Source organism: Haliotis asinina, chromosome 8, assembly GCF_037392515.1.
Source record: "Haliotis asinina isolate JCU_RB_2024 chromosome 8, JCU_Hal_asi_v2, whole genome shotgun sequence".
NCBI lineage: Eukaryota > Metazoa > Mollusca > Gastropoda > Lepetellida > Haliotidae > Haliotis > Haliotis asinina.
The window spans coordinates 23,003,667-23,029,069 of NC_090287.1; the positions used below are offsets into that span (position 1 = coordinate 23,003,667).

Here is a 25,403-nt window from a genome sequence, read left to right on the forward strand (position 1 = left end):
TGAATCGACTCGCGTCTGTTAACAGAACTCTTTCCCAATCAGGTCGCTGCCACCGTTGTACAGTTCGTGCCCACTGTAACCTGTCATGACTATGTTGTCGGGTCGGGGGCCATTCCACGAAAGGGACGGGGAGCTGATGCCATCGTAGGGAGTCGTCGTAAAGCGGTTCGTCTGCTGATGGAGTTTTCTAAGGCCGTCACCGCCCTTGACATCGCCGAGACGAATCTCTTCCGCGGGTGTATTGTCCGATGTAGCGGTCGTGGCGTGGTAACCCTTCGTTTACCCGTTCTTATGTGTGGACTGTTGATAAGGGCTCATGAATTTGTTGGTGGTTGCTTGGTTGGAGCTGAAACCTGGAACCTGGAGACGCTTGCAATGAGGCCCCCATTTCTGCCACCCCAATGGCTCTGTCATGTTCGTCTTCTGCATTTCTGTGATGATCTTTTTGACACCGGATGGTTGCACCGTTCCACATTTGAATTTACTCAACAGCTTTGCACGGGTCCATTTATTCTTTTTTTTTCATGCACGAAATTCACCATTCTCTTTCAACAGAGGTTTCTTGTCACATTCGTAGGATGATACGACAAAAACCTCTGTTGGGGGAGAATGGAAATTCACTTTATCACAAATTCATACTTTGCTACTTGACCAGAGAATGTATTTTGGCAAATGTTTTCTGAAAACATTTCACTTTGTGGCAGTATCTGTAATTGCGAAAAACATCCTAAAAACTAACTTGTCATCATTGGCATGAACAAACATTTGAAGTTTCTGCCTCACCGGATCAAAGGTGTTTAGATGTGCATGCTGATGATGTACCACTGAAGCCAACCAAATAGGCCAGGTATCCGATCCACTAAGAAATGCCTTCTGGTGTGGCTTAATTCCCACACTTCAACACGAGCTGCTGAACATCATGGCGCTTTGCAGAATGAGGTCCTGGGTATAAGCTTACTTTACTTTGTCAGGTAAATCTACAGTGTCTCTGGAAATTTCTACCTATTTCAGTGTTTGTAAATAGTGAGTTGGGTTAATTTTACACCGCACTCTGCAATACTCTAGCCATATGGCAGCAGTCTGGAAATAATTGTGTCCAGACCAGACAATCCAGTGATCAACATAGGCATCGATCTGTGCAACTGGGAACTGATGGCATGTCAACCAAGTCAGTGAGCATGACCACACGATCCCATTTGAGCTCTATTATGAAAAACATAGTTGCCTTTTGTTTTTATGAAAACAGACAACTATACAAATAAATACAACTACTGCAATAACTTTCAAATCTTTATTGTGATACCAGTAAACATTGCATAAATGAGACATAGCGTACATGGTGGCTGCTAGAGTTCACCATACATACAAAGTAGCTGTGACATAACCCCCTCACAGAAGATCCCCTCCTCGCTGTGATGATGGTATCCCCTGTCTCTTTCCCCAGAATCCATCTGAAGCTAATGTCCCCTTCTCTCAGAGTACTTCAACATCAGTCCCCTTACTTGTTATTGTAAAATCCTTGCTGTACATGACAAGAATATCCACCCCTGGTACAACACCTAAATAAGCCCCATCCCTTACCACCACAAAACCGCACATACTCCATGTACACACGTTCACACGAAGTATCACAAATAACACTTTGGGATAATACAAGTCAGCCTTTCTTATAAACTGTTATGATGTTGGTGTCTTAGCATAGGAGGGGTAATATCAAGTGTTCATGCACATACATGCAACACCCAAGGTTTTGAGACAAATAGATGCCTTCTATCAGAAAGTGGTCATTCCTTTAATGACAGATTGCTAGGTTGGCCACACCAATTTTATTTCTTGTTTTAGATTTTCGTCCTAAGAAAACTTAAAAGTAGGAGGGGGGAAAAAAACCCCAACAAAATCGTAAGCTAAAGAAATATTATTTTTAAATAATGAAAGTATTTTACTTTTGGAAATGCATGAGCTGTATATGGGGCAAAATACAATCTAACGTTTTTTTCTTGTAAGCTTACATTTCTGGCCAATAAAAAGATTAAAATATTATTTTTGAGTGATGAAAAGTTACTTTTATTTTTTTCCCCTTGTGTGAAAAAAAATATGGATCCGTGAAAAAAGAAATAAAATTAATCTGGCCTAAAGTACAAGTTCTGGAGTAGCGTATCAACCGGGATTAAGACCAACATTCTCACAGTGATTCTCCTAGTTGCCTGCACACAAAGACAGTGATCAGATCAACTCAATCACTGAAGCTACCACAGGATTGCTAACTCTGTCCAAGCAGCTAGGTGTTCCACTACCCACGCTGTGGCTCTTTCAAAGTAAATGCATCAAAGAGTCAACATTTACTTTTGAGATCACCCCTCAATGTTTGTAACAGTAATTGTTCCTCAACCATCAAGCAAAAAGTATAATAATGTTATATCAATATGGTCCCTATTACATATACAAACTCAACCGTAAACACAATTTGGTGTTACTAATGCCAAACGTTTTGGTCCGGCATGACATTTTGGACTCACATGAACACTAATACTGGCAGTGGTAGTTCCATGACAAAATCCTAACTACATAAGTCTTCTAACATTGAGTTCTAATCCCTTCACAATTACAGTACAAAGCACAACTATGCTAACATATCTAATACTTTACATTCAGATCTGAACCTTGCCATAAGATGAAAACAAATTGTTATACAAATTTGCAAACAAATGCTGGAGATTTTATTTGGTGTTTCTTCAAGGTAATATGTACTATATACAATTCAAGGACCAGTTCTTCCATAATACTACACTCAGTCTGCCAGGCTATGACATGATGAACCAAAGTAATACAAAGAATGAGTAGTTCCTTAACCAGCTGTTAACTGTTGAGAAATTTATTTGTCAGTTCAAAACTCCAGCTGTTGTTTACACAAGAGAGATTGGAATGGGTGTTGACACAAATCATGCACTAGTGCATACATAACCAGTATCCTTATATGCTATACAGGTTCATACACAAAGCATGAATAATCCTTCCTGACAAGCTCCCAAGCTAGGCAGTTTTTGTGTACCACTACAACACAGTGATGATTGTATACAGTAAAACCTTGTTCACTCTAACCCATGAACATGTAACACCGACATGCTCAGGTGGGACACCTGTCAGAGGACCCATGTCATCACAGATGACATTCCCGCAGAGCTTGTCTGACATTCCTGAGATCGTGATATTGTTCCATTGGCTTCAGGACTGAGTGAGTGAGCGAGTGAGAGAGTGAGATTAATGTTATGCCGCATTCAACAATATTCCAGCAATATGACACTGGGAGACACCAGAAGGGGCTTAACACATTGCTCTCTACCAGGGAATCAAATCCTGTTTCTCCAGCATGTCAAGAGAACACTTTAACCACCAGGCTACCCCACTGCCCTGCCCTAAAGACAGAAGAAATGAGGTCTTACTGTACCTTAAAACAGTAACAGAAAACATAGAATAGATCCCCTGATCTTCAGGGAAATATACAAGATAAACATGATGCAAATGCAGAGTACTCAGTCTAAGTAAACTTATCCTCAGTACTTTTAATTCGTTACACTCCACTACTGAGTCTAACAAAACCTTATGGGAGGTCGCGTCAGGTAACCAATTGACCCTTCAGAACACAGCTTACCAAATCGCAAAAGTGCACATTCGTACATACCTTTTGAACTTTTTATCTCGAAAAGGTTTCATACCCGAATGATTCCGAATGCTATTTAGTGTATGCTTGCTTCCGGGTGATGCATACGGTGTATGTAGAACCATGACAACTGTGAGTAAACAGTCGCTGAAAATAGTGTTTTGGGCAATATTCAACGATGTTATCTTGTGGAAATATTAGCTAATGGTAACCATGTCAATGCAAATCCGAAAGCATGTATACTGCAGGTCAAATAACTGTGTTATATGTGGATTTTTGTTTGCGGAGAGATCTGTGTCGGTGACCTGAATATTTTGAAAGTCCCTCCGATTACTAAAAAGTAGCTGTTGTCTGCTTGGTTAAATCTATTTAACCCTCTCATGTTTGATTGGACCGTCACTGGTCACTCAAAGGTTACCTGACGAGACCTTCTACCAGGTTTTGTTTACTTAGACTGGCAGTGTAATGTAAGATGATCTTGGCATCACAGAATGTGGGGAACCATTGTAAAGATTTTGTGTCATGAATAACAGTGAAGCACTATCCCAACTTGACAATAATATGTTTGTGGTAAAGACATAGTTATCGATGGAATTTGTCCATCTCATTTTGGACTCTTTCCTTACACACAGTTCATGCAGAACAGGGCAAGGAAATGAACATGCTTCCATACTGAATTTCTTAGCAATTTGACTTAGATTGAGAGGCTGATTTTGGTTTAATGCCACTTTCAACTGCATTTCAGTTACCAGGAGTGCTTGATGATGGATAAGAGCCCTTTTTGATCTTGAATGTTTACCACTCTGACGGAACCCATAACAATAGACATAGTGCCGAGAAAGTGACAGACATAATCAGGCCCTAACTAAATTTCCAATCCTCCCTCACATCTAAGTGAATTGCATCACCCTTAGACAGACGATTGGAACACCGGTTTCTGCAAATTTTACATAGATGTATAGAAATATATCTTATAAGGATATTGCATTCACTGAAACAATTAGAATCAAAAGCTTATATTCAAGCAGTAAAATATACCACACACACCTGCGAGAATGACAGTTAGTGACTTTTATCAGCTTTCACTGTTCAATAACAGTAGGGTAACTTGTAAGTAGGTAGAGATTTGAAGCACAATTATATGATGGTTAGTTATCAAACTCCAGGATATCCCCAACATTTCTTAAAAAAAAACTATTACAGGAATGTAACATGACTCATTGCAAACATCAAAACACATGTGAGCAACCTCTGTTCCCTACAATCTAAACATAGGACCCATTCAGCAAAGCAAAACAGAAATACAGTAGCATACAAGGTAAATGGACTGCATTTTCACATGACCTTACTGCAATACACAATGTGTGACAATTACTGAGCTTCACTTCTTCTAGGGGATTCACACACAGACACTCACACTATACAAAAAGGGAATGAAACCCAAGACTGTAGATGAACATATAAGTACAGTACTACTTAACAAGTATGCTTAGAATGGTGAGCGAGGATTTGAATGTTAAGTGGTCAGTTGATTGATAGCAAACACATTGATGCGTTATACCTGGGGATTCAGTTGAAACATGATTACGACTACTGTAGCTGGCATGAGCGATGAGCAATGTGTGAGAATGATGATCATGTTCCCAATAGTGGTGACTGGAATGAAGGCAATTGCATTGTTGACACATGAGGACAGTGACACTGCTGGCAGTGACGGACACCAGACTGGAATGATGAGAGTCTCGGTCCATTCTGTGTACGGATCAACTCTTCACCATCTTTTTAGGCAAAGTTTTACAAATGTATTTTGATGCTCCACAAATCACATCCACAAACACTTTCATTCTCGGTGAGGTTTCCAGAATAGCCTCAGCTGAAAAGCATGTAGACACTGTGAGACCTAGTAATACACTCCCGATCTTCCTATACTGGCCTATAGTCAGTCCTCACTCATCTCGGGCATCAGGTACTCTCTGTTCTCATAGGTCCAGAAGTCATTCAGGTCGATGAGGATACTTACAACTGTGTCCCCTTTGCCACTGGGAACACACAACAAGTGGACAATCAGCATTGGTACTCCATACTTAAATACAGAGTTCAGTCATAATATGAAAATACAAGAACATATGGTTATAAATATCCCCGGCCACAATGGTCTGGTCTTATTCTGACAACTATTCATTCTTCCTACAATTTGTGATACACACGCTGTTAAATGAGAAAATCTGTTCTCAATGGGGATAACATGCTCTAAGTCTAGAAACGTATGACAAGGGCCATAACTTGTAAACTGAAAGCACATACTAAATTTGGATTCCCTGTTTATAACAGCTTTTGAGAAAATCTGTCCCCATCATTACAGAAAGACTTGTCCCATACATCTGATCACCCATCTGTTAAAAAGTATCCTTTGAACAAAGAAAGAAATTGTGCCTACCAGTTGATGAGATCTTGTAGAGACAAGGCCAGAGGGTTGGCTGGTTTGACCATGTCAAACACCTCGTCCTTCACATCCTGGAAAGACACAGGTTCCTGGCCATGAAGTTTCATCTGCTCCTGGATAGCCTGAAACACAAACACAACCCTATAGATAGGTAATGGACAGATACACACATTATACAGAGTGACAGCAATGGAATGTTAAAATTGCCAGCCTTTACAAAAAAAATTGAACACAATTATAAATTTTCATAGCGCATATTGTGTATTAGTGCCTGTTAATTTTCGACTCTTGCAGTTCAATGACTAAATGGCAATGTAGGCATGAGAAACTTATAACTTTGGTGAAACCAATGAGCATTGGCATCGTGTTTGCAAACACAAATATTATAATCAAAGGCAGTTGGAATTTGAACCCACAGTTGTAGGGTTCTGGCAAGCTGAAGGGACACAACACTTCAGCACCTTTGATTACTCATGCTCCAAATAGTAAGAACATGATTTCAAGATTTCATTGTTATGTGGGAAACAAATGTGAACTCTCATGTGATGCAAATATAGAAAACTGAGACCTACCCTGAAGAAGTAATTGAGGGAGAAGACATTAAGATTGCCCCTATGCTGCACATCAAGGATCCGGAAGAGGTAACGTAGAGCTTGAGGTTCTCGTCTGTTCTCCATGGCCAGCACAAAGTCCAGATATGTCTTGTAGTCCATCTCCCCTTCATACGTCAAGCACTCCTGGAACACTCGGTCGAGGAACACGTCTGTCAGGGTCCCTGTACCATACCTGGTTATAGCAACATTAGTACATCACTAGGTGCTTTACAGGCTTGAATGCACATCTGTAACAAGTGTTCCCCGCAAGAGAAGAAAAATATTTACCACATATTTACTACTTGGTCACACACAAGATCTTGAAAATAAGGTCAAGGTCATACCCAAATGTAGGCCATCACCAAAACTGGAGATACTGGGCACTCCAGTTCATGAGATATTATGTTAACAAGCATTTGAAAAGTGGTCAAACTGTTGTGGTGACCTTGAAAATAAGTTCGACTGATGTCTGTGTAATCCCCCAATGTAGGCTGTCAACAAACTTTTAAACTTCTAAACGCTAGGTTCAACAGTTAACAAGAATTGGGACATACGTACATACACTGCTAATACATATTCCTTCGTTCAGTGTTGTGGCAGGGGACAACAAGCAGGTGATGTTTTAAGGAAGAGACATTATTATATAACAGTACAGAAACACTGACAAAATTAATAATCACCTTGCTAGTTCCTCTTTGCTGAGCATCCCATTTCTGTCCTTGTCTAGGTTGAGATACTGTCCATACACCCGCAGTGCTGAGGGTGCAGAGAACCAGTTGGATTCCTGCATGTCTTTGGATAGGTCCTCATCACGCAACTGTTAAAAACAGGAATAACTACAACTCATATTGTTTCTTTAAATCAAAGGTGACAGAGGACAATTTTCTTCAAGTTCAAGTTTTGATTCCTCACACTAATTTGAGCACCTTTCCTTGGGTCAAGAGAAAACCTACAACATGTGAAAGGAACTTGACACCACATGAAGTTTAGGCCATTGGAAGAAGATCATTTGTGGCATGAGAACAATTTTTTTGAAACTCCAATTTTGACTCCTTATACCAATTTGATCTTTTAAAGGACCACTAAACTCAATTTTTTGGTACTCTTTTTATCACTGCATATGAAAGACTTCTGGTTAGTCATAAATGAAACAACATTTTTTAAAAAAAAACACCTTGTGGTTAATTAATACCAAACGCTTAAAAGTTGCTAAAAAGCCATCTGCTTCTCTCTCTCACCCGCAAACGAAACCACCAACACCATTACGTAACACTGTTGCCAGAGAACCGGACGTGAAGTAATAGAAGGAACGAGTTCCAATTAATTGTACAGAAAATGTGTTGGAAGCTCATCATTTTGCTGATTTCTTGACGTCACCTAAGACATGCCGAATTGTTGTGTTGTCGTCAGTTGCTGCTTGGGGTCGGGTAATGGTGTCACTGTGCACAGATTTCCACCGGACCACGTAGTTTGTGCTTAAATTGGTTGGTTGTATGTGTGGAGCGAGCGTGTGGAAGCCTGTGGTTTATACTAAATCGGATGGTTTGCCCCCTACCACGCTTCAAAGATAGAAAATGGGAGTTCAAGTTTCATCGAGTTTATAAAATAAAGACTGCTTACCACACATGCTGACCAAAAGGATTCTGCATGAATATAATGCTTTCTTCCTCGGACACGAGGTTGTGGTCGAAGTGCCAATATTATCGTAAATAACATTATATTGGCCCTCGCCTCGATTCACTTGAAATTGTGAAATTGTTATGTTATAAGCAATGTCATGTAAAATCCTAAGGTCCATCAATAAAATACATATTTTACTAGCAGTGAAAAGTAATTTTGATTTTGTAAGCCGGTGAAAAGAAACTTAAATAGCATTTATCTTCAGGCAGAGCGCTGCCATTTTTTAAAATGGCACGGGCTAGAAGTCAGTTAGAATTATTGAGATTATGGTTTGTTTTCATCAAGTTAGAAAATCCAAACTACTTTTTACCAGTAGTTAAATGTGTATTTGAATCATGGCCAAAAGGATTTTGCAAGACACAACTTGTAACATAACGATTTCTTCCAAGGAAGCAAGGTTGGGGTCGAAGTGACATTAATATTGCTAATTTTCTTGCCCTCCACCTTGCTTCCAAGAGTGAAATTGTTATGTTATAAGCAATGTCATGCAAAATCCTAATGTCCATCAATAAAATACATATTTTACTACCAGTAGAAAGTAATTTTGATTTTGTAAGTCTATGAAAACAAACTTAAATAGCATTCATTCTAAGACAGGGTGCCGCCATTTATGAAAATCGTGAAGTCATGGACTAAAGTCCATTTGAATTAATGAGATTATGGTTTGTTTTCATCAAGTTAGAAAATCGAAACTACTTTCTACTAGTAGTTAAATATGTATTTGAATCATGGCCAAAAGGAGTTTGCATGACATAACTTGTAACGTAACATAAGCGAGGTCGGGGTCGAAGTGAAAATACTACGCAATATATTTCTACACTTGCTAAATTTACTTGGTTTGTAAACGTTCACTCACCAGTATGTAGACACTTGTCAATATACGTCTTTATATTTGGTCTCATGATCCTAATTACTTTATAATCAATATAAAATAAATACAAAATTTAGAGCTATCATAATTTTGTTATATACCGCTGATTTTCCAAACACAATATGTTTATCTCCATTCTACCATAACCGTGTTATTCAGACTTTAAACAAGTACATGATGTGTTTGAAAATCAGAGGTATATAACGTGATTATATACCTCTGGATGACTTTGATTAGTGAGTGAGTGAGTGAGTGAATTTCTAGTTTTACGCCGCACTCAGCAATACTCCAGCTATATGGCGGCGGTCTGTAAATAACTGAGTCTGGACCAGACAATCCAGTGATCAACAACATGAGCATCGATCTGCGTACTTGGGAACCGATGACATGTGTCAACCAAGTCAGCTAGCCTGACCACCCGATCCCGTTTGATTAGTCAATCACAATCCAGTATTTACTGAAGTCATGGTAGAATTTGCATTTGTACCCTATTTGAGTATATGTGACCTTTAACATTCAAGTAATATACACGCATCCACCCATAAGATTACAGCTGAATCAGTCTAGCTGTTTGAGAGGAGTGCAGAAATGTAATTTTCTGAATAAAATTGATGTTTTATACTAATCCTCACTCATGCTTAATTGCTTATCTCCTCCTCCCTGGCAAAGGTAGTAGAATATCTGAAATCCCTTGAAGTTCCCTTCTTAAAAAAGCGGACATAGAATACACTCACAAACCAATAACCTCCCTTTTCCCGCCAAACTGGTTAGCTGGCCAATGCTTGTTACTTTCTCCTATAAAATCGCCCAACACAAGAATTTTGGAATTCAGCATGCCTGTGAGGGCTGGAAGGGCTTTTGTCATGAGTCAGGATAAGTATAAAATATCAATTTTATTCAGAAATTACGTTTTTCCTTATCCTGACTCATGCTCAATTGCTTACAGAATCCAATGGAAACAGCAGTGGGTCAGGCTACGCTGGATTCTGCTGGCTGTCAAAGCTTCGTCCAATATTTCGCCCACAAACGGGAACTTGTAACGGCGATAATTCGGTCCTGTTCTTCCAATATTCATTGTAGATTCTGGGGGGGGATCACATCCAGTCGAACTTTTCTTCTGAAGTAGGCTTCGTTGATGGAACGTGATGATATCTACCTAGTAACTAGCATTCTGCTAGTGTCTGATGCAACTGAATGTCAAGATATTCTAATCAGGACTAGTTGCGACCCTTCTTCATGTACAAGTATCTTCATTAGGAGTACCAGGTCATAATCACTCATGCTAGTCTGTTCGAGATGTGTGCATGGACTTTCCACCATTATACACCGCAGAGCTTCCACAGGTTGCATGATAAATAGGTGAGTGAACCCAGCGCCTTTGAGGAGCTATTAGTTGCTTTGCAACGACGAGAGGCCCAAACTGATGAATGCCAGTGATGTCCTTTGTGGCTATGTCTCATAGGTAGTGGTTGGCAAACACCGAGTGTGACTTCCAAAAGCACCCCTCCATTATAGCTGATAGCAATTTCCATGTACTGATGTAGCGCTAGTGTAGAGGCCAAGGCTCTGACTTCATGTGGGTTGGAGGCTCGCGGAGGTTCCAATCCTGCTGCTTTTTCGGCTCTCAGTATAACAGCTCTGATCCACACTGAGATAGTGTTGCGGGACATTTCCGTAGTTGTCTCAGTAGATATTGGGATAAATAGGTGCTTTCAACGTTTTCTTCTTGACTTGGTACGTGTGAGATATATCTTCAATGCTCTGACTGGACATAATGACAGGTCTTGAGTATCTTGAGGTCCAAGGATTGAAGATAAAACTGGTATGTGGAATTGTCTATCCGATTGACCTGGCAGTTGATTCCTTGCAATAAAATCTCACCATAGACCCAGATGAGTTGTCTCTTAATGACCTGCATCAAATCTTGTGCTACTGATGTCCAGAGCATGAATTTCTGATATTCGTGCAGCTGTAGCCAAGGCAAGTAAAAACAGCATCTTCTGAATCAGTAGTTCAAATGAGGTCCGCTCGAGCGGCTCGTACGAATCACTTGTGAGAGTACAATGTTTAGATGTACTTGTACATGAAGAAGGGTCGCAACTAGTCCTGATTAGAATATCTTGACATTCAGTTGCAATGTACTTTAGTCAGTGTGATCCCTGTTTTCATGGTGATGACTGAGCTGAGTGCTGCCAAGTATGTAGAAAATGCATAACCTTTCAGACCTCTGGAATGTCTAGATGACATAGATAATCCGCTATCTGAGGATGTGTTGCCTTCATCACCATGAATCCTTTCTTATTGGCGTATGTCTCAAATCGTTTCCACCTGTCAACATATAAGGTGCGGGTGGATTTCCGTAAGGCTAAGATAACAGCTTTCGCTGCCCTCGCTGAGTATCCTCTGTGTTTTAAACAGGTCTTAATATGGTCCATACGTGAAGTCGGAAAGCAGATGGGTTGCCGTGCGCCTGATTTGTGTGGAGGATGGACCAGAAGATTCTCTCAATCTGGTAGTTGTAGCGCTGGCTGTCCTAACTCTTCTATAAGTGTTGGAAACCAATGACTCATTGGCCAGTAAGGCTTGACCAAAAGCAGTTGTAGCAGTTTCGTCTGAGATTCTCGATGGCCTTTGGTAGTAACACTGGAGGGGGAAACGCAAACGCGTTTAGTCTTTCCAATGGGATGCTGATAGCATCTGTTGCTCAGGCTAATGGATCTTGTACTGGTGATACAAAGGTTGTTGTCTGTTTGTTGAACTTTGCTGCAAATAAATCTATTTGTCTGGCAGATTCGTTGAAATGCATCCCGATGCAGCATCCACTCTGTTCTTAATGCACGAAGAGAAGAGCTCGATCTTCTTCCTTCCAGATCCCTGCTGCAACCTCGTTGTCTTGATGGTCTCCCAATCCTTGGAGAGACGTGTCTACGAAGAGATGGTTGTTGAATAGGTTAGGTTGAACCTAACATATAGGTTCCTGTGCAGAGGTTTGATTGGTGAGTCCAGCAAAGTAGAAATGGCCTCACATTGTCTGGGAGCAGAATCTGTTGTTGAGATAGAGATTCAAGAAGCGTTGTAGCGGGCGTAGTTGTGTAGTGAAATGCAGCATGAAGGCACCTGGGTCGAACGGCTGTGTTGAGTGTAGTGACGGCTGACTCATAGAGTTGTCTGTTGCTATGACCGAGGCTGCTGATGAAGTCTGCGTTGTCTGACGACCCTCGTAAGGGTTCCGGAGCAGAGACGATTCAGTCAGGGTCGATCTAGGTGACAATGGAAGTTGTCTATGTAGGTTGACATTCTGCTCATTGTGTAGGATCAACGAAGGCTCGTTGTAGATATGTTGTTCCTGTAGAGGCACGATCTCTTCACCGAAGTATTTCTTCCCTGAAGTATGTTGAAGCTGTGACGACTTCGATGTATCCAAGGTGCCTCCAGCCGCCCTTGTCCGGCGATGAGAAGAGAGTGACAAGCATGGTCGGTCAGCTGACCAGTTTGGTGGGAAAATGGAGACTACTGGTGGGTGAGTGTATTTTCCGCTTCTTTTAGAAGGGAACTTCAAGGGATTTCAGGTATTCCACTGCCTTCGCTAGGGAGGAGGAGATAAGCAATTAAGTACGAGTCAGGATAAGGAAAAATATTATAAGCATGCACATCAAATGAAACACTGATAAGACTCTAATCTATTGCAGGTATAGAAATTTGAAGGTATCATAAATATTGCTTGCCTCTAACAGATCATCTAAGAAACTGCATGCTAGTATATCTTGTATTTTGATTTTGCCAGTTCGCAGTGGGTCCAGGAAAAAGAAGAATTTTCGCACAGCTGTACAGACATAGAACGAGTAGAAGGACTTTTCCAGGCCATTCAACTGCAACATATCACCATAAAACATTTCATACTAGAGTGACATTTCATACTTAAAATATATAATTAAACAATAAGTCATAACTGGAAGAAAAACTAACAAAATAAATACTTAACAAAGACACAGTACAACTGAATAGGTACAAATTTATCAATAGCCCAGCACACATGGCAGACATAAAACATGCTCCATATACATTACGTATTTATAAAATCCGAACAGCTAACATGTCACAAGGTTTCTAGCACTTCTCCCAGCATAACAGATCAATACAAGTACATGTAATCACATTGGAATCCTCTCCCTTACCTGTGGCAGTGTGGGTATCAGTTCCAAGATATAGTTCTCTAAATCCTGGAAAACAAAGCCATATCTTATAGACATTGTATGAAATCATATTAATGTTGATGTACTAGGGCAGTCAAAGATTAAGTCTGAATACTTGAATGTGTATACTAAGCTGTCATGATGTGAAGAACTTACCGACTCTTTGAGATATCCCTGACCGGCCACATCGTAGAGTGACAGTCCTATACGAGTCTGGTGGAGCCACACCTTCCTCATAACATAGTTAAAGAACTGCATGATGGAGATCCGCCCGAACGGATCAGACTGCAGTAGCTTGCTGAATACAGTGGCATGGAAAAATGGTCTGAAATAGAAACAAATATCAGTGACTTCAAAGCTATCACTGGATGTTACATTTAACAAAAAGCAAACATACTGAAGCTGAGACACAGGTGAAGCAAACCAAAATACTAAATTTTGACAGACAGCATTTTTCTTAATATTATCATACATTTACAGTCAACACCTGAGATAATTTTTCAGAAACAAATTGACATCGACCTAAAAAAAGTTAAATCCATCTTGATCAATGATTTTAGTTTCATGCCTTACTCAGCAATATTACAACTATATGGCGGTATGGACCAATGACTGGTTTGAATTCTTGGATGTTCAATTTAACAAATCACGGGAGAAATGAATCCAGCTGTTTCACATTAGAGTTGCAAGGTGAATCAACCAAACACCAATGTTGTCTTACTTGCACTTCAGTCCTGCCTCCTTGCCGACCTGTAGGAAGTCTTCATAGCTGATCATCTGTTCCTCGCCCAGCAGTGGTGGTGTATGGTGCTTGTCCAGGAGGAACCAGAGTTTCTGTATTCAATGCACGTATGTGAAGTTTCAGTTGTAATGGTCCTGTGGTTTACTTAAGCTAAGTATTTTAGATACAGGTCATGACATAAGCTCATTTATCTCAGATGAAATAGAAAAGCAGAAAATTTTCGTGTACATGTTCTGGAAAATCAGCAGCTTGGAATCTGCTCATGTAATTATCATAGATTAATTGTCTAAATATGTTTAGAAAAGTTACAGATTTGACGGATACCACTAATGTAGACTGTTTAAACGCACCTGCAGCTCATCATTGTCCAGTAATTCCCTGCTTCTCCGTTGTAGAAAAACAGCCCTAAAAAGTAAATAAGTAGCTCCTTTATAATTAAAAATTTTGAATTCAACAACATGTGTCCTTGTACACCATTGGGATTTTTCAAAATTTTACACACTTAATCCACTTAACAAGATTTATTCTTCCCTCCATGAATCAGAATATACAATACACAAAGTTCCACCACTAGCATTGGGACAACCATACCTGGATGTTATGCCTTTACCCCTCAGACACCCGTGTCAACATGTTCTAGCTATACCCTGGGACACCCATATCAATATGTTCCACCTATTCCCATTGACACCAGTGTATGTTTGTTCCACATATACTCCTAGGATACCCTAGTATGTTCTGCCTGCACCCCTAGGACACCCATGTCTACATGTTCTGCCTATGCTCCTTGGACACCTATGTCTACATGTTCTACCTATGCTCCTAGGACACCTATGTCTACATGTTCTACCTATGCTCCTTGGACACCTATGTCTACATGTTCTACCTATGCTCCTAGGACACCTATGTCTACATGTTCTACCTATGCTCCTTGGACACCTATGTCTACATGTTCTACCTATGCTCCTTGGACACCTATGTCTACATGTTCTACCTATGCTCCTAGGACACCTATGTCTACATGTTCTACCTATGCTCCTAGGACACCTATGTCTACATGTTCTACCTATGCTCCTTGGACACCTATGTCTACATGTTCTACCTATGCTCCTAGGACACCTATGTCTACATGTTATACCTATGCTCCTAGGACACCCATGTCTATCAGTCCCTCTCGGATTCCGCGATTGCAGAAACAATCGCAGAATTTACCTTTCCATGCAGAAAAATGTCTGGTCCGTGAAAAACGCATTTGTGTGCAGAATCTGTGCAGAATTTGCCGCTTTTTCTGTTGCGGAATTTGCTTATTTTAAAAATTGAAGTGAAAACTGACTGACAGCCGAAATGAAAAGTAGAGTTAATGTCAGAAGTAGGATCCGTTACACATAAAACAAACTGACATATTTATTGTGACAACATTTTCAAAATAACCATGATTAAAGATACTTTACTAATAAAGTAAGCTTCAGGCATGTTTCAAATAAAATTAGATGAATTTGACACTGCAATCACTTTCTCAAAATCGATCAAAAATAGTAATTACTTCAGATTTCGATTAAATATAAAATTGATATTTGCATGAAACTAGAAGTTGTTTGTCGGAATCAAAGTTATGAATGAGAGGAGAGAAATAACTTTTAATTCTCAAACACAGAAAGAGGTGTCGGTGTGTTGTCATCAAACTTACTCAAGATGTGATGTGTACCGCCGACTGTGTTTGTGATTTAAACTATGAAGGTCTGTATAATGTTTTTGCTGTTTTTCCTAAGTGTTTTAACTGCAGAATGTTTTGCAGAACACTGAAAACACAGAATTTGCTTAAATTTGCCGCTGAATCCAGGAGGGACTGGTCTGCATGTTCTGCTTGTACTCCTAGGACACTTATGTCTACATGTTCTACCTATACCCCTAGAACATCCATGTTTACATGTTCTGCCTATGCTCCTAGGACACTTATGTCTACATGTTCTACCTATACCTCTAGAACACCCGTGTTTACATGTTCTGTCTATGCTCCTAGAACACCCATGTTTACATGTTCTGCCTATACCCCTAGGACACCCATGTCTACATGTTCAGTCTATACCCATAGGACACCCACAGAACATCCAAGTCAATACATGTATGTTAAACCCTTATACAGACACTCTGTAACCAAGTATCTACTTGCACACTACCATGGGATAATCGACACTACTGATACTGTTGCAATTTACCTTGATTCTTCCCTTAGTTTTAGCAAAAGGGGCTCATCTTCTGAAGGTAACTGAAAAAGACCATGAAGAGGTGATATTTATACTTATAAGCATAATAAATTGGAAGCAGTGTCTAAAGTGCAGTGTCTAAACCGGCACTCATTGGAACTGGAAAAATTATCCAGTTTAAACAATGTGCTGGATTGTAGAGCTGATGATAAATGTACTACAAGCCATGGATGAGACTGAGATTTTATGCTGGTAGTGACAACTTGCTGGACTGAACATATGCCGATTTGGACAGCTTCCACTATACTATTCATAACATAATCATACTTATAAATATAAGAAATGTTTTAGTATCATGTGTCATTCTCTAATTGTACACACTGTATATATGTGAGTAAGTTAAAATTTATAGCCACAATGGCAATATTTCAGCCAAATTGTGACTTCAAAAGTTATGAAATAACAATAAATGCAATTAGTTGTAAAAGAACCTGTCGACGAAAGACAGTAAAACCAACACAATGACAAGAAATAAAACTCGCATATATCACTAAAAGATGAGATTTTAAATTAGGACAATACAACATAAAAGAGTGGAGGATCACCAACAACTGAAGGTTGATCACCAATTTATGACCATGGGGAGTTACAGCACTTTGGCTACTATATGAGCGTACAGTTATTTACAATGACCTAAATGTACAATGTGTTTCTTCAAGTCATCTGTCACTGGTCACATTCATGAACAACCTATCCCTAGCTTTTCACAAACTCTGCTTCTGTCCAAGTATCATCTGCAAAACCCTTTACATACTCTGAACAGGCTGTTTCAATTGGCCCCAAAGTGGGCACACTGTGAGAAGCCCATTTCTGATGCTCCCCACTGTGATGCTGCTGGAACATTGTTAATAGTGGCATAAAGCCATACTACACACTTATTCAATTGGCAATACAAATAAGCACCAAACCTGAGATTCACTCCATACATGATGGTTATGTGTCATAGAGCGAGTGAGTATAGTTTCACACCTCTTTTAGCAATATTCCCCACAACATCACGGCAGGGGACAGCAAAAATGGGCTTCACACATTGTACCCAAGTGCAAAATTGACTCCTTTTCTTCGGCATGACGAGCAAACGCGTTAACCACTAGGCTTCCCCAATGCTGCTGTGTCATTAAGAAAGGAGTACATACTATCATTCCACAAAAATTTCATAAATTACTGATGCTAAGTGACGTATGTAAAGGCAGCTTTAAAATGTATATCCACTTTGGACATATATCTTTAATAGTGTATGTACCTGCCAAATGTCAAGTGTGTACTCGGACTACATTTGTACATGGGAAGAGGGCCTACAAAACAGAAAAGATCTCTCTTATTAATCTTGGGCAAGAAATACTTCCTGCAATCTCAGTTACCCTGCAACATGTTAAAATATGTAGGCAAGTAATGGGAAAAGCAGGAAGCATTCCTCCTAACTGGATTCTGTACAATCATAACAGAATATGCTGCAACAAACAAATGTGTGAATACTTTACCTTCACATACAGACTTGGTACATTTTTATAATTTTCACCAAGACCTTTCCATTCTTTGTACAGTCTGGTGAACTCTTCTACTTCTTCACTGTTATCTTTAGGGATGCTTCGAACTACAAACAAAATGTTTCAGGTTTACTGTCGTGATCTTACATTACTGCTACCAGTACTACATGTTTCTAGATATTCATCATGCTAAAAAAATTAGTTAATCTTTCACTTTCAGCATGATGAAATTAAATGTTTTCTAGGGAATATTAAACAAAATACCACAAAAATGGTGAACATAACCTAAATATTTTTTTAAATACCACTATTTGCTTATTCTAATGATGTCAGTGTTGGTGATGATCTGATGTTTCTGAGAACATATTAAGGATCACAAAATTTCAAATTATGAACAATATCAACAGTGTTGTACTTCTGCCGTCAATACTGCAGCTGCCTATAATTAATAATTCAAATAAAGTCAAAACAAAAAAACAGTGCTTGATATGAAACACATGCCATCAGTGTATGATATGTTATCATCCAAGACACAAACTGAGCCTGACCACTGATCTATCATCTAGTTAGTCACAAGCTATAGTGGTGGAAGGCAATCACATCAAGAATCAGAGTGGTCTGTTGAAGTCATATTTAATTCAACATTATTGTACGCAACAATTTCAAGAAAAAAGTGATTAAAAGCATGGATCTGCACCATATCTATTCTTCAACTTCAAATCCAAATGGCATTAAATGGCTGTTTGATTACAACACTTCCAATACTCAACTTACTTGTAATATTATATCTACAAAAGAGTATGTTATAAGGTACATTTGTCAGAACAAACCTATACATGTATGTCTTACTGAGTGTGCAGTCACTCCTGTTTAGTTAACAGTGTAGAAATGTACACGGACAGGATAAAATAAAACAACCTAACTATCCATAAAGATGTATGTGATAGTATGTAGGCACTAACTTCCAAAGGCTAATAAAAAACTGATTTCAAAAGACTGTATGCGGATTTATTATCTCGAGGTCACTGAAACTTCTAAACAGATCAGATGCATTAGCTACGCTATGAAAAACTGTTCTTACGACACACTGGTTTCAAGCAAACATTAACGTTAGTTAACTTTCAATTCAAAACAAAACCCTTCGTGACAGATAATACGATATCATGCTGTGCATCCATGACAGTTTCGTTGAAAACAAAGCACCGTACCACGTTTAGCACTTAGGAATTTTCGCAGGGTGTTGGACCAGTCCATGTCATGCATTTTATGCAACTTAGTCAGTGTCATTACTGACACATGTAGCTGTATTAGTAATTGTTTCCACCATCCGGTGTCAATGTTTTGAGTCAATCCTCCATCTTTGAAATTTTCTGATCCCGCTCGAACACGATTGGTCAAAAGAGTAAGACGGACACCTAGCGGCAAGTCAAGACAGCAAAGGTAGATAAGCTCAGATGGGATAACAATTTACATGTCATGACTTGATGAGACAATGGCACGCAAAACAAAATAAAAATTCTTTCCCGTGTCGTGTATAAACAAATCGATGTTCAGACTGTTACTCAGACATACCTAGGTTTGTTCAATAGAAATACCATACACAGCACAATGCATAAGACAACCAAACGCGTTTCAAAACAGACATAGTTATATAGTGCAAAAATATTTCAAGTATCATAAGTTGACAAGATTTATGTCTTTATTTACTGTAATACACTGTACTGAAAATACAGTAATCATGACAACACTGTCATTTCGCAACGTCTTAAAATCCCTATCAGACAATATCAATACAGTCCTAACCTGAAGCGTGCATCAATGTTAATCTACGGATTATGAACAAACATGAACCAGCTTCGCAAATACTGATACAAGTTGACCATATTAGTCTAAAAGCTATTTTTATACGAGAAACTAGAACGCCGAGAAGATGTGTCATTTTATCAATAAATAACGTGACCAAGATATGTTGCTAACAAAGAGTTACTGTAAGTGACGCGTGTTCATAAGTACACAAAATCGCTTATTGGCGATACATATTTTATTAGTGAGTTTAGTTTTTCGCTGCACTCAGCAATATTCCAGCTATATGGCAGCGGTCTGTAAAGAATCGAGTCTGGACCACACAATCCAGTGATCAACAGCATGGACACTGGTCTGCGCAACTGGGAACCGATGACATGTGTCAACCAAGTCAGCGAGCCTGACCACCCATTCTCGTTAGTCGCCTCTTACGACAAGCATAATCGCCCTTTATTGCAAGCATGGGTTGCAGAAGACCTAGTCTAACCCGGATCTTTATGGATCACGTTTTGTTAGAAATGAAAAATTGTTAAAATGTACAGAGATGAAGTATCGAAATTCACCTAGCTTGTATAAATGTCCATACTATGTATCTCATAGCAATGCATTACTATAGCAATATCTATCTTCAGAAAGTAGTCGCCGTGATCATCGGAATGTGCTCTGAATGACAAAAACTAGCGTTCAAAAGAAACGCCACCAAATATATTTATATGGTCTAAAACAAACCTTAAGCAAAATATGTTAACATTATACTTTTTTCAAAAGCAATCATTCAACCACAGCATTTAAAGGACCACTCGATATTTTGGTACTCTTTTTATCACTGCATATGAAAGACTTTTGGTTAGTCATAAACGAAACACCATTTTCTATTAAAAAAAAACTTTGGTTAATTAATACCAAGCGCTTAAAAGTTGCTAAAAAGCCGTCTGCCTCTCTCTCGCCCGCAAACGAAACCGCAGATAGGTTACGTAACTCTGTCACCAGAGCCCTACAGTGACGTCATAGAAGGAACGGTTTCCAGTTAAGTGAGTGAGTGAGTTTGGTTTTACGCCGCTTTTAGCAATATTCCAGCGATATTACGGCGGGGGACACCAGAAAATGGGCCTCACACATTGAACCCATGTGGGGAATCGAACCCGGATCTTCGGCGTGACGCGCGAACGCTTTAACCATTAGGCTACCCCACCGCCCCGTTTCCAGTTAAAGGTCACATATACTCTAATAGGGTACAAATGCAAAATCACTTGCTGACATCGTTATAAATGAAATCCCGTCATTACAAATGCTCATTTCGATCTTTAATTACCTTAAATCGACCTTTTTGTCAACACTGCACAATTCTCAGACGCAAACGAAATTTCAACCAATCAGAGCGGCGCGTCTCCGTGACGTAATAGTGGGTATAGAAATGAGGGTCTGTGCAGTATTCATCTACATTTCAGGGGTTGAACTATTTCGTTTACAGGTTTGTACAAACCTGAAATCGCGAAAGCTGTTGAGAAAAATGAAAGCTATATGTTCTCACAAACTACTATCATTTAGTTTTGTCTCCTGCTTTGCCTAGTTTTCGAGTTACAACCCTTGTTTTCATAGACGATTCTGTCAAAATCACTTGGTGTCGCTAGGTTGTAATCCGTGTTAGGTGGTATAAACCTACACGTTATTTGTCATTATTCACTTGATGCTCAGTTAATGAATTTACAACAGGTGTAATAAGTGGTAACGCCACTTAGATTACCCGACGAAGGCCCCCATTTGGCATTTCTTGTGTCTGGATCGATCAAAGGATTAAGCGATAACACGCTGATTGATTAATTAGTTTTACGGGGATTTAAATGGGGGATTTGTCAAAAGGTAGTGTTTATGTATGTACATTTACTAATCTATACTGAATACACTCTGTCGTGTCTGTGTCTATGTAAAACAACGCCCTTCTTTTGAAGGATTAACCGCCAATACATTGATTGATTGCTCATTATTGGCTAACTAAATAACTTTTTAAAAAGAATGATGAACATTATGCAATTAGTTGCCAGGTGTGCTATATTGGGTGACCAATGAGACTATACAGCAATGTGAAAAACCTGAAACGATACATCACGTTTTCGTATATTAGACTGTTACAAGACACATCACTTGGGAAATTTGCTGATGAATTATATATCACTTGTTTTTATGGATATTGATGGATACATTCCTCGAAGAAGGTAATAGCCTGACATTGCTCCTATAACTTTAATTTTAATATTTGCATTTTTGATTTTAATAAGTTGTCGTAGCTTTCAACAGAGTCATTGTTTTCGTCGTTAAGTGTAATGATGCAGACGACATACACTAGAGCGTGGGTGCGAATTATGATTCATATAGGAAAACTATGAAATGTCTACATATTACATTCCTGTTATACATTTGCAGATCGCTTCTTTTTGTTCAGTTTCAAAATGCATACAAGTATGATTATAAAGTAATTAGGATTATGAGACCAAGTATAAAGACGTTTATTGACAAGTGTCTACATACTGGTGAGTGAGCGTTACAAACCAAGTAAATTTAGCAAGTGAAGAAATTTATCGTGCAGTATTTTCACTTCGACCCCGACCTCGCTTAGGTCATGTTACAGGTTGTGTCATGCAAACTCCTTTTGGCAATGATTCAAATACATATTTATGTAGTTTTGATTTTCTTGATGAGAACAAACCATACATAATTTCATTAATTCAAATGGATTTGACTTCACGATTTTCAAAAATGGCGGCTCCCGGTCTTGGGATGAATGCTATTTAAGTTTGTTTTCACCGACTTACAAAAGGACAATTACTTTCTACTGGTAGTAAAATATGTATTTTATTGATGGACATTAGGATTTTACATGACATTGCTTATAACATAACAATTTCACTCTTGGAATAGGTCAGTATAAGGGGTCAATATTATATTACTTACGATAATATTGTCACTTCGACCACAACCTCGTTTCCGAGGAAGAAAGCGTTATATTCATGCAGAATCCGTTTGGTCAGCAATGTGTAGTAAGCAGTCTTGATTTTATAAACTCGAAACTTGAACTCCACTTTCTATCCTGGAAGCGTGGTAGGGGGCAAACCATCCGATTTAGTATATACCACAGGCTTCCACAAAGCTCACTTCGCACACACTAACAACCAATTTAAGCACAAACTACGGGGTCCGGTGGAAATCTGTGCACAGTGACACCATCACCCGACCCCAAGGAACAATTTACGGCAACACAACAATTCGGCATGTCTTTGGTGACGTCGAGAAATCAGCAAAATGACCAGCTTCCTACACATTTTCTATACAACTAACTGAAAATCGTTCCTTCTATGACGTCACTCTGGCGACAGAGTTACGTAACCTGTCTGTGGTTTCGTTTGCGATCGAGAGAGAAGCAGACGGCTTTTTAGCAACTTTTAAGCGCTTGGTATTAATTAACCACAATTTTAAAAAAAATGGTGTTTCGTTTATGACTAACCAGAAGTCTTACATATGCAGTGATAAAAAGAGTAATCGGTACCAGCTACTACATTGGCATCTTGATTTTAAACTTCATTGTCATTTAAAGTTCACTATCATGTTGTTGCAAAGTTATTACGTATCAAATGCTATGATTGCCACTGTTACAACTGACCTCTTGAACAGGGCAACTGCAACAGATGGATTGGGCAATCGTAACAGACGGATAGGGCAATTGTAACAGGTGGATAGGGCAACTGCAACAGGTAGAAAAGGCAATTGTAACAGGTGGATAGGGCAACTGCAACAGGTGGATAGGGCAATTGTAACAGGTGGATAGGACAATTGTATGATGTGGATAGGGCAAATGTAACAAGTGGATAGGGCAACTGCAACAGATGAATAAGGCAATTGTAACACCGAAAGTTCAAAGATAATAACTTTTTTCGAAATACAATCAGTATAAAATGTTGAAATACGAGGAGATGTCAATAAGTTTTGAGCCTTGCATAGAAAAACACAAAACATTGGTACGAACCACATTTATTTTTCAACATAGTCACCTTGTGAGTCAAGACACTTGTTCCATCTTTTCTGCCAGGCGCTGATGCCATCTCTGTAGAAGGCGCCATTTTGGTCCTCAAACCAAGCCTTAGCAGCAGCAATAAGCTCATTATCATCCTGAAATCTACGACCACGCAAATGTTTCTTGAGATTTGGGAACAGATGGTAACAGATGGATCCGCATTCCTGGACAACAGCGGCTGCAACGCGAGAGGTGTGTACTGGAGCATTGTCTTGATGTAGAAGAATACCACGTCTGATCTTGCCCCGGCGCTTCTCCTTGATTGACTGTCGCATTTACCCCAATAAGTTAGCGTAATATTCCCCATTCATTGTTCTTCCTTTTGGTAAGTAATCTATGTGGATGATGCCTTTGCTATCCCAGGAGACAGTCGCCATTACCTTCTGCACTGATCTGGAGGCCTTGAACGTTTTGGTCCTGAGAAAAGTGACATGTTTCCATTCCATGGATTCTTGTTTGCTCTCAGGATCATAGTGGTGGATCCAGGTTTCATCACAGGTTACTAGCCTAAAGTGAAAATCTTCTGGATTCTGTATCTAGTTAGCATGGAGTTGCTTATGGTGACCCTTGTTTGCTTCATTTCATCTGTAAGCATTCTTGGCATCCATCTTGCGCACACCTTAGACATGACGAGGTGTTCATGAAGAACTGTCTCGATGGATCCGTGTGAAATGCCTGTGGTCTCCTCAAACTCATGGAGTGTGATTCGACGATTTTCCAGCACAAGTCTATGCACTCTGTCAATGTTTTCCTGACTAGTGCTTGTTGTTGGGCGACCTGGACGGGGGACATCTTCAGGACCCTCTCTACCATGCTTAAATTCACTGACCCATCGTTTGATGGTAGCAAGGGGAAGGAGAAAACTTCCCATAAACTGTTGAAAGCCTTACTTCAATATTCTTCGACGAGTGTCCTTCAAGAACTAAAAACTTAATTACTGCTCTATACTCCATTTTATTCATTTTCACTACCGCGAGGGGGGTCTCTTTCTGTCAGTGTGAGCTGTTCAATGACTTCTGAGAGTATGATACCAAAACTTATATATCACATCAGCTACACCCCAAGGTTCAATGTCGTACTATAGGCTGTGACACCTGGGTATGAAAAAGGCTCAAGGCTCAAAACGTATTGACATCCCCTCGTATGTCATATTGGGTAACTGAGGTGACAAGAGAGTAACATTAAACCTTTATAACCATCGACATTTAAAATGTTTTCCGTTTAAAATTCGGAATTTATGTTTTATTAATTTTACGACGTCGGGAAAAAAGACGACTTTGGTATGTTGATTACATCACCTACAGTCATTTCCATATCTAAAGCGTCTTGGTTTCTGTGTCAGATTTTAAAGCTCTTTCGACAGAACATAAAATAACTGATTTTACCACTTAACTAATGTCCGGAGTAGATAAACAGTTAGATGGTTTCGCTGTACTTTTATAGACAGCCGTTTTACATCAATTTGACACAAATGAAAAAGAATACTTTAAAGCACATGGATCGAATTTATGGGATAAAACCCTTTTTGTTTATGATAATGTGGCTACTTCTCTTCAAAAGTATACAATAAAAGATACAGAAAGATATATAGCACTTTTTGCAT

The 25,403-nt window shown here is 39.3% G+C and overlaps 1 protein-coding gene across 1 annotated transcript; it reads right to left on the minus strand.

Annotated features, from left to right (window-relative positions):
* Window positions 1-1,274: 1,274 nt before the first annotated feature.
* Window positions 1,275-19,297, minus strand: LOC137294157 (serine/threonine-protein phosphatase 2A regulatory subunit B'' subunit gamma-like). The gene is made up of 12 exons (XM_067825141.1): window positions 19,140-19,297; window positions 17,926-18,038; window positions 16,397-16,446; window positions 14,531-14,585; window positions 14,160-14,272; window positions 13,595-13,763; window positions 13,421-13,465; window positions 12,971-13,114; window positions 7,375-7,511; window positions 6,674-6,887; window positions 6,096-6,223; window positions 1,275-5,697 (listed from the first exon to the last, which is right to left on the minus strand). Exons 1-12 carry the CDS (start codon window positions 19,216-19,218, stop codon window positions 5,598-5,600), a joined length of 1,347 nt encoding a protein of 448 aa, XP_067681242.1. The 5' UTR covers window positions 19,219-19,297; the 3' UTR covers window positions 1,275-5,597.
* Window positions 19,298-25,403: the final 6,106 nt, after the last annotated feature.

Bases quoted from the DNA above. Each gene is read 5' to 3' on its own strand.
- LOC137294157 (XM_067825141.1), bottom strand. From the start codon at position 19,218: ATGACACTGACTAAGTTGCATAAAATGCATGACATGGACTGGTCCAAC. The intron at 13,764-14,159 runs GTAAGACAACAT...TTTCTATTTCAG, and splicing joins GAGGCAGGACTGAAGTGCAA to ACCATTTTTCCATGCCACTG. The intron at 6,888-7,374 runs GTGATTATTAAT...TGCTATAACCAG, and splicing joins AGCAAAGAGGAACTAGCAAG to GTATGGTACAGGGACCCTGA.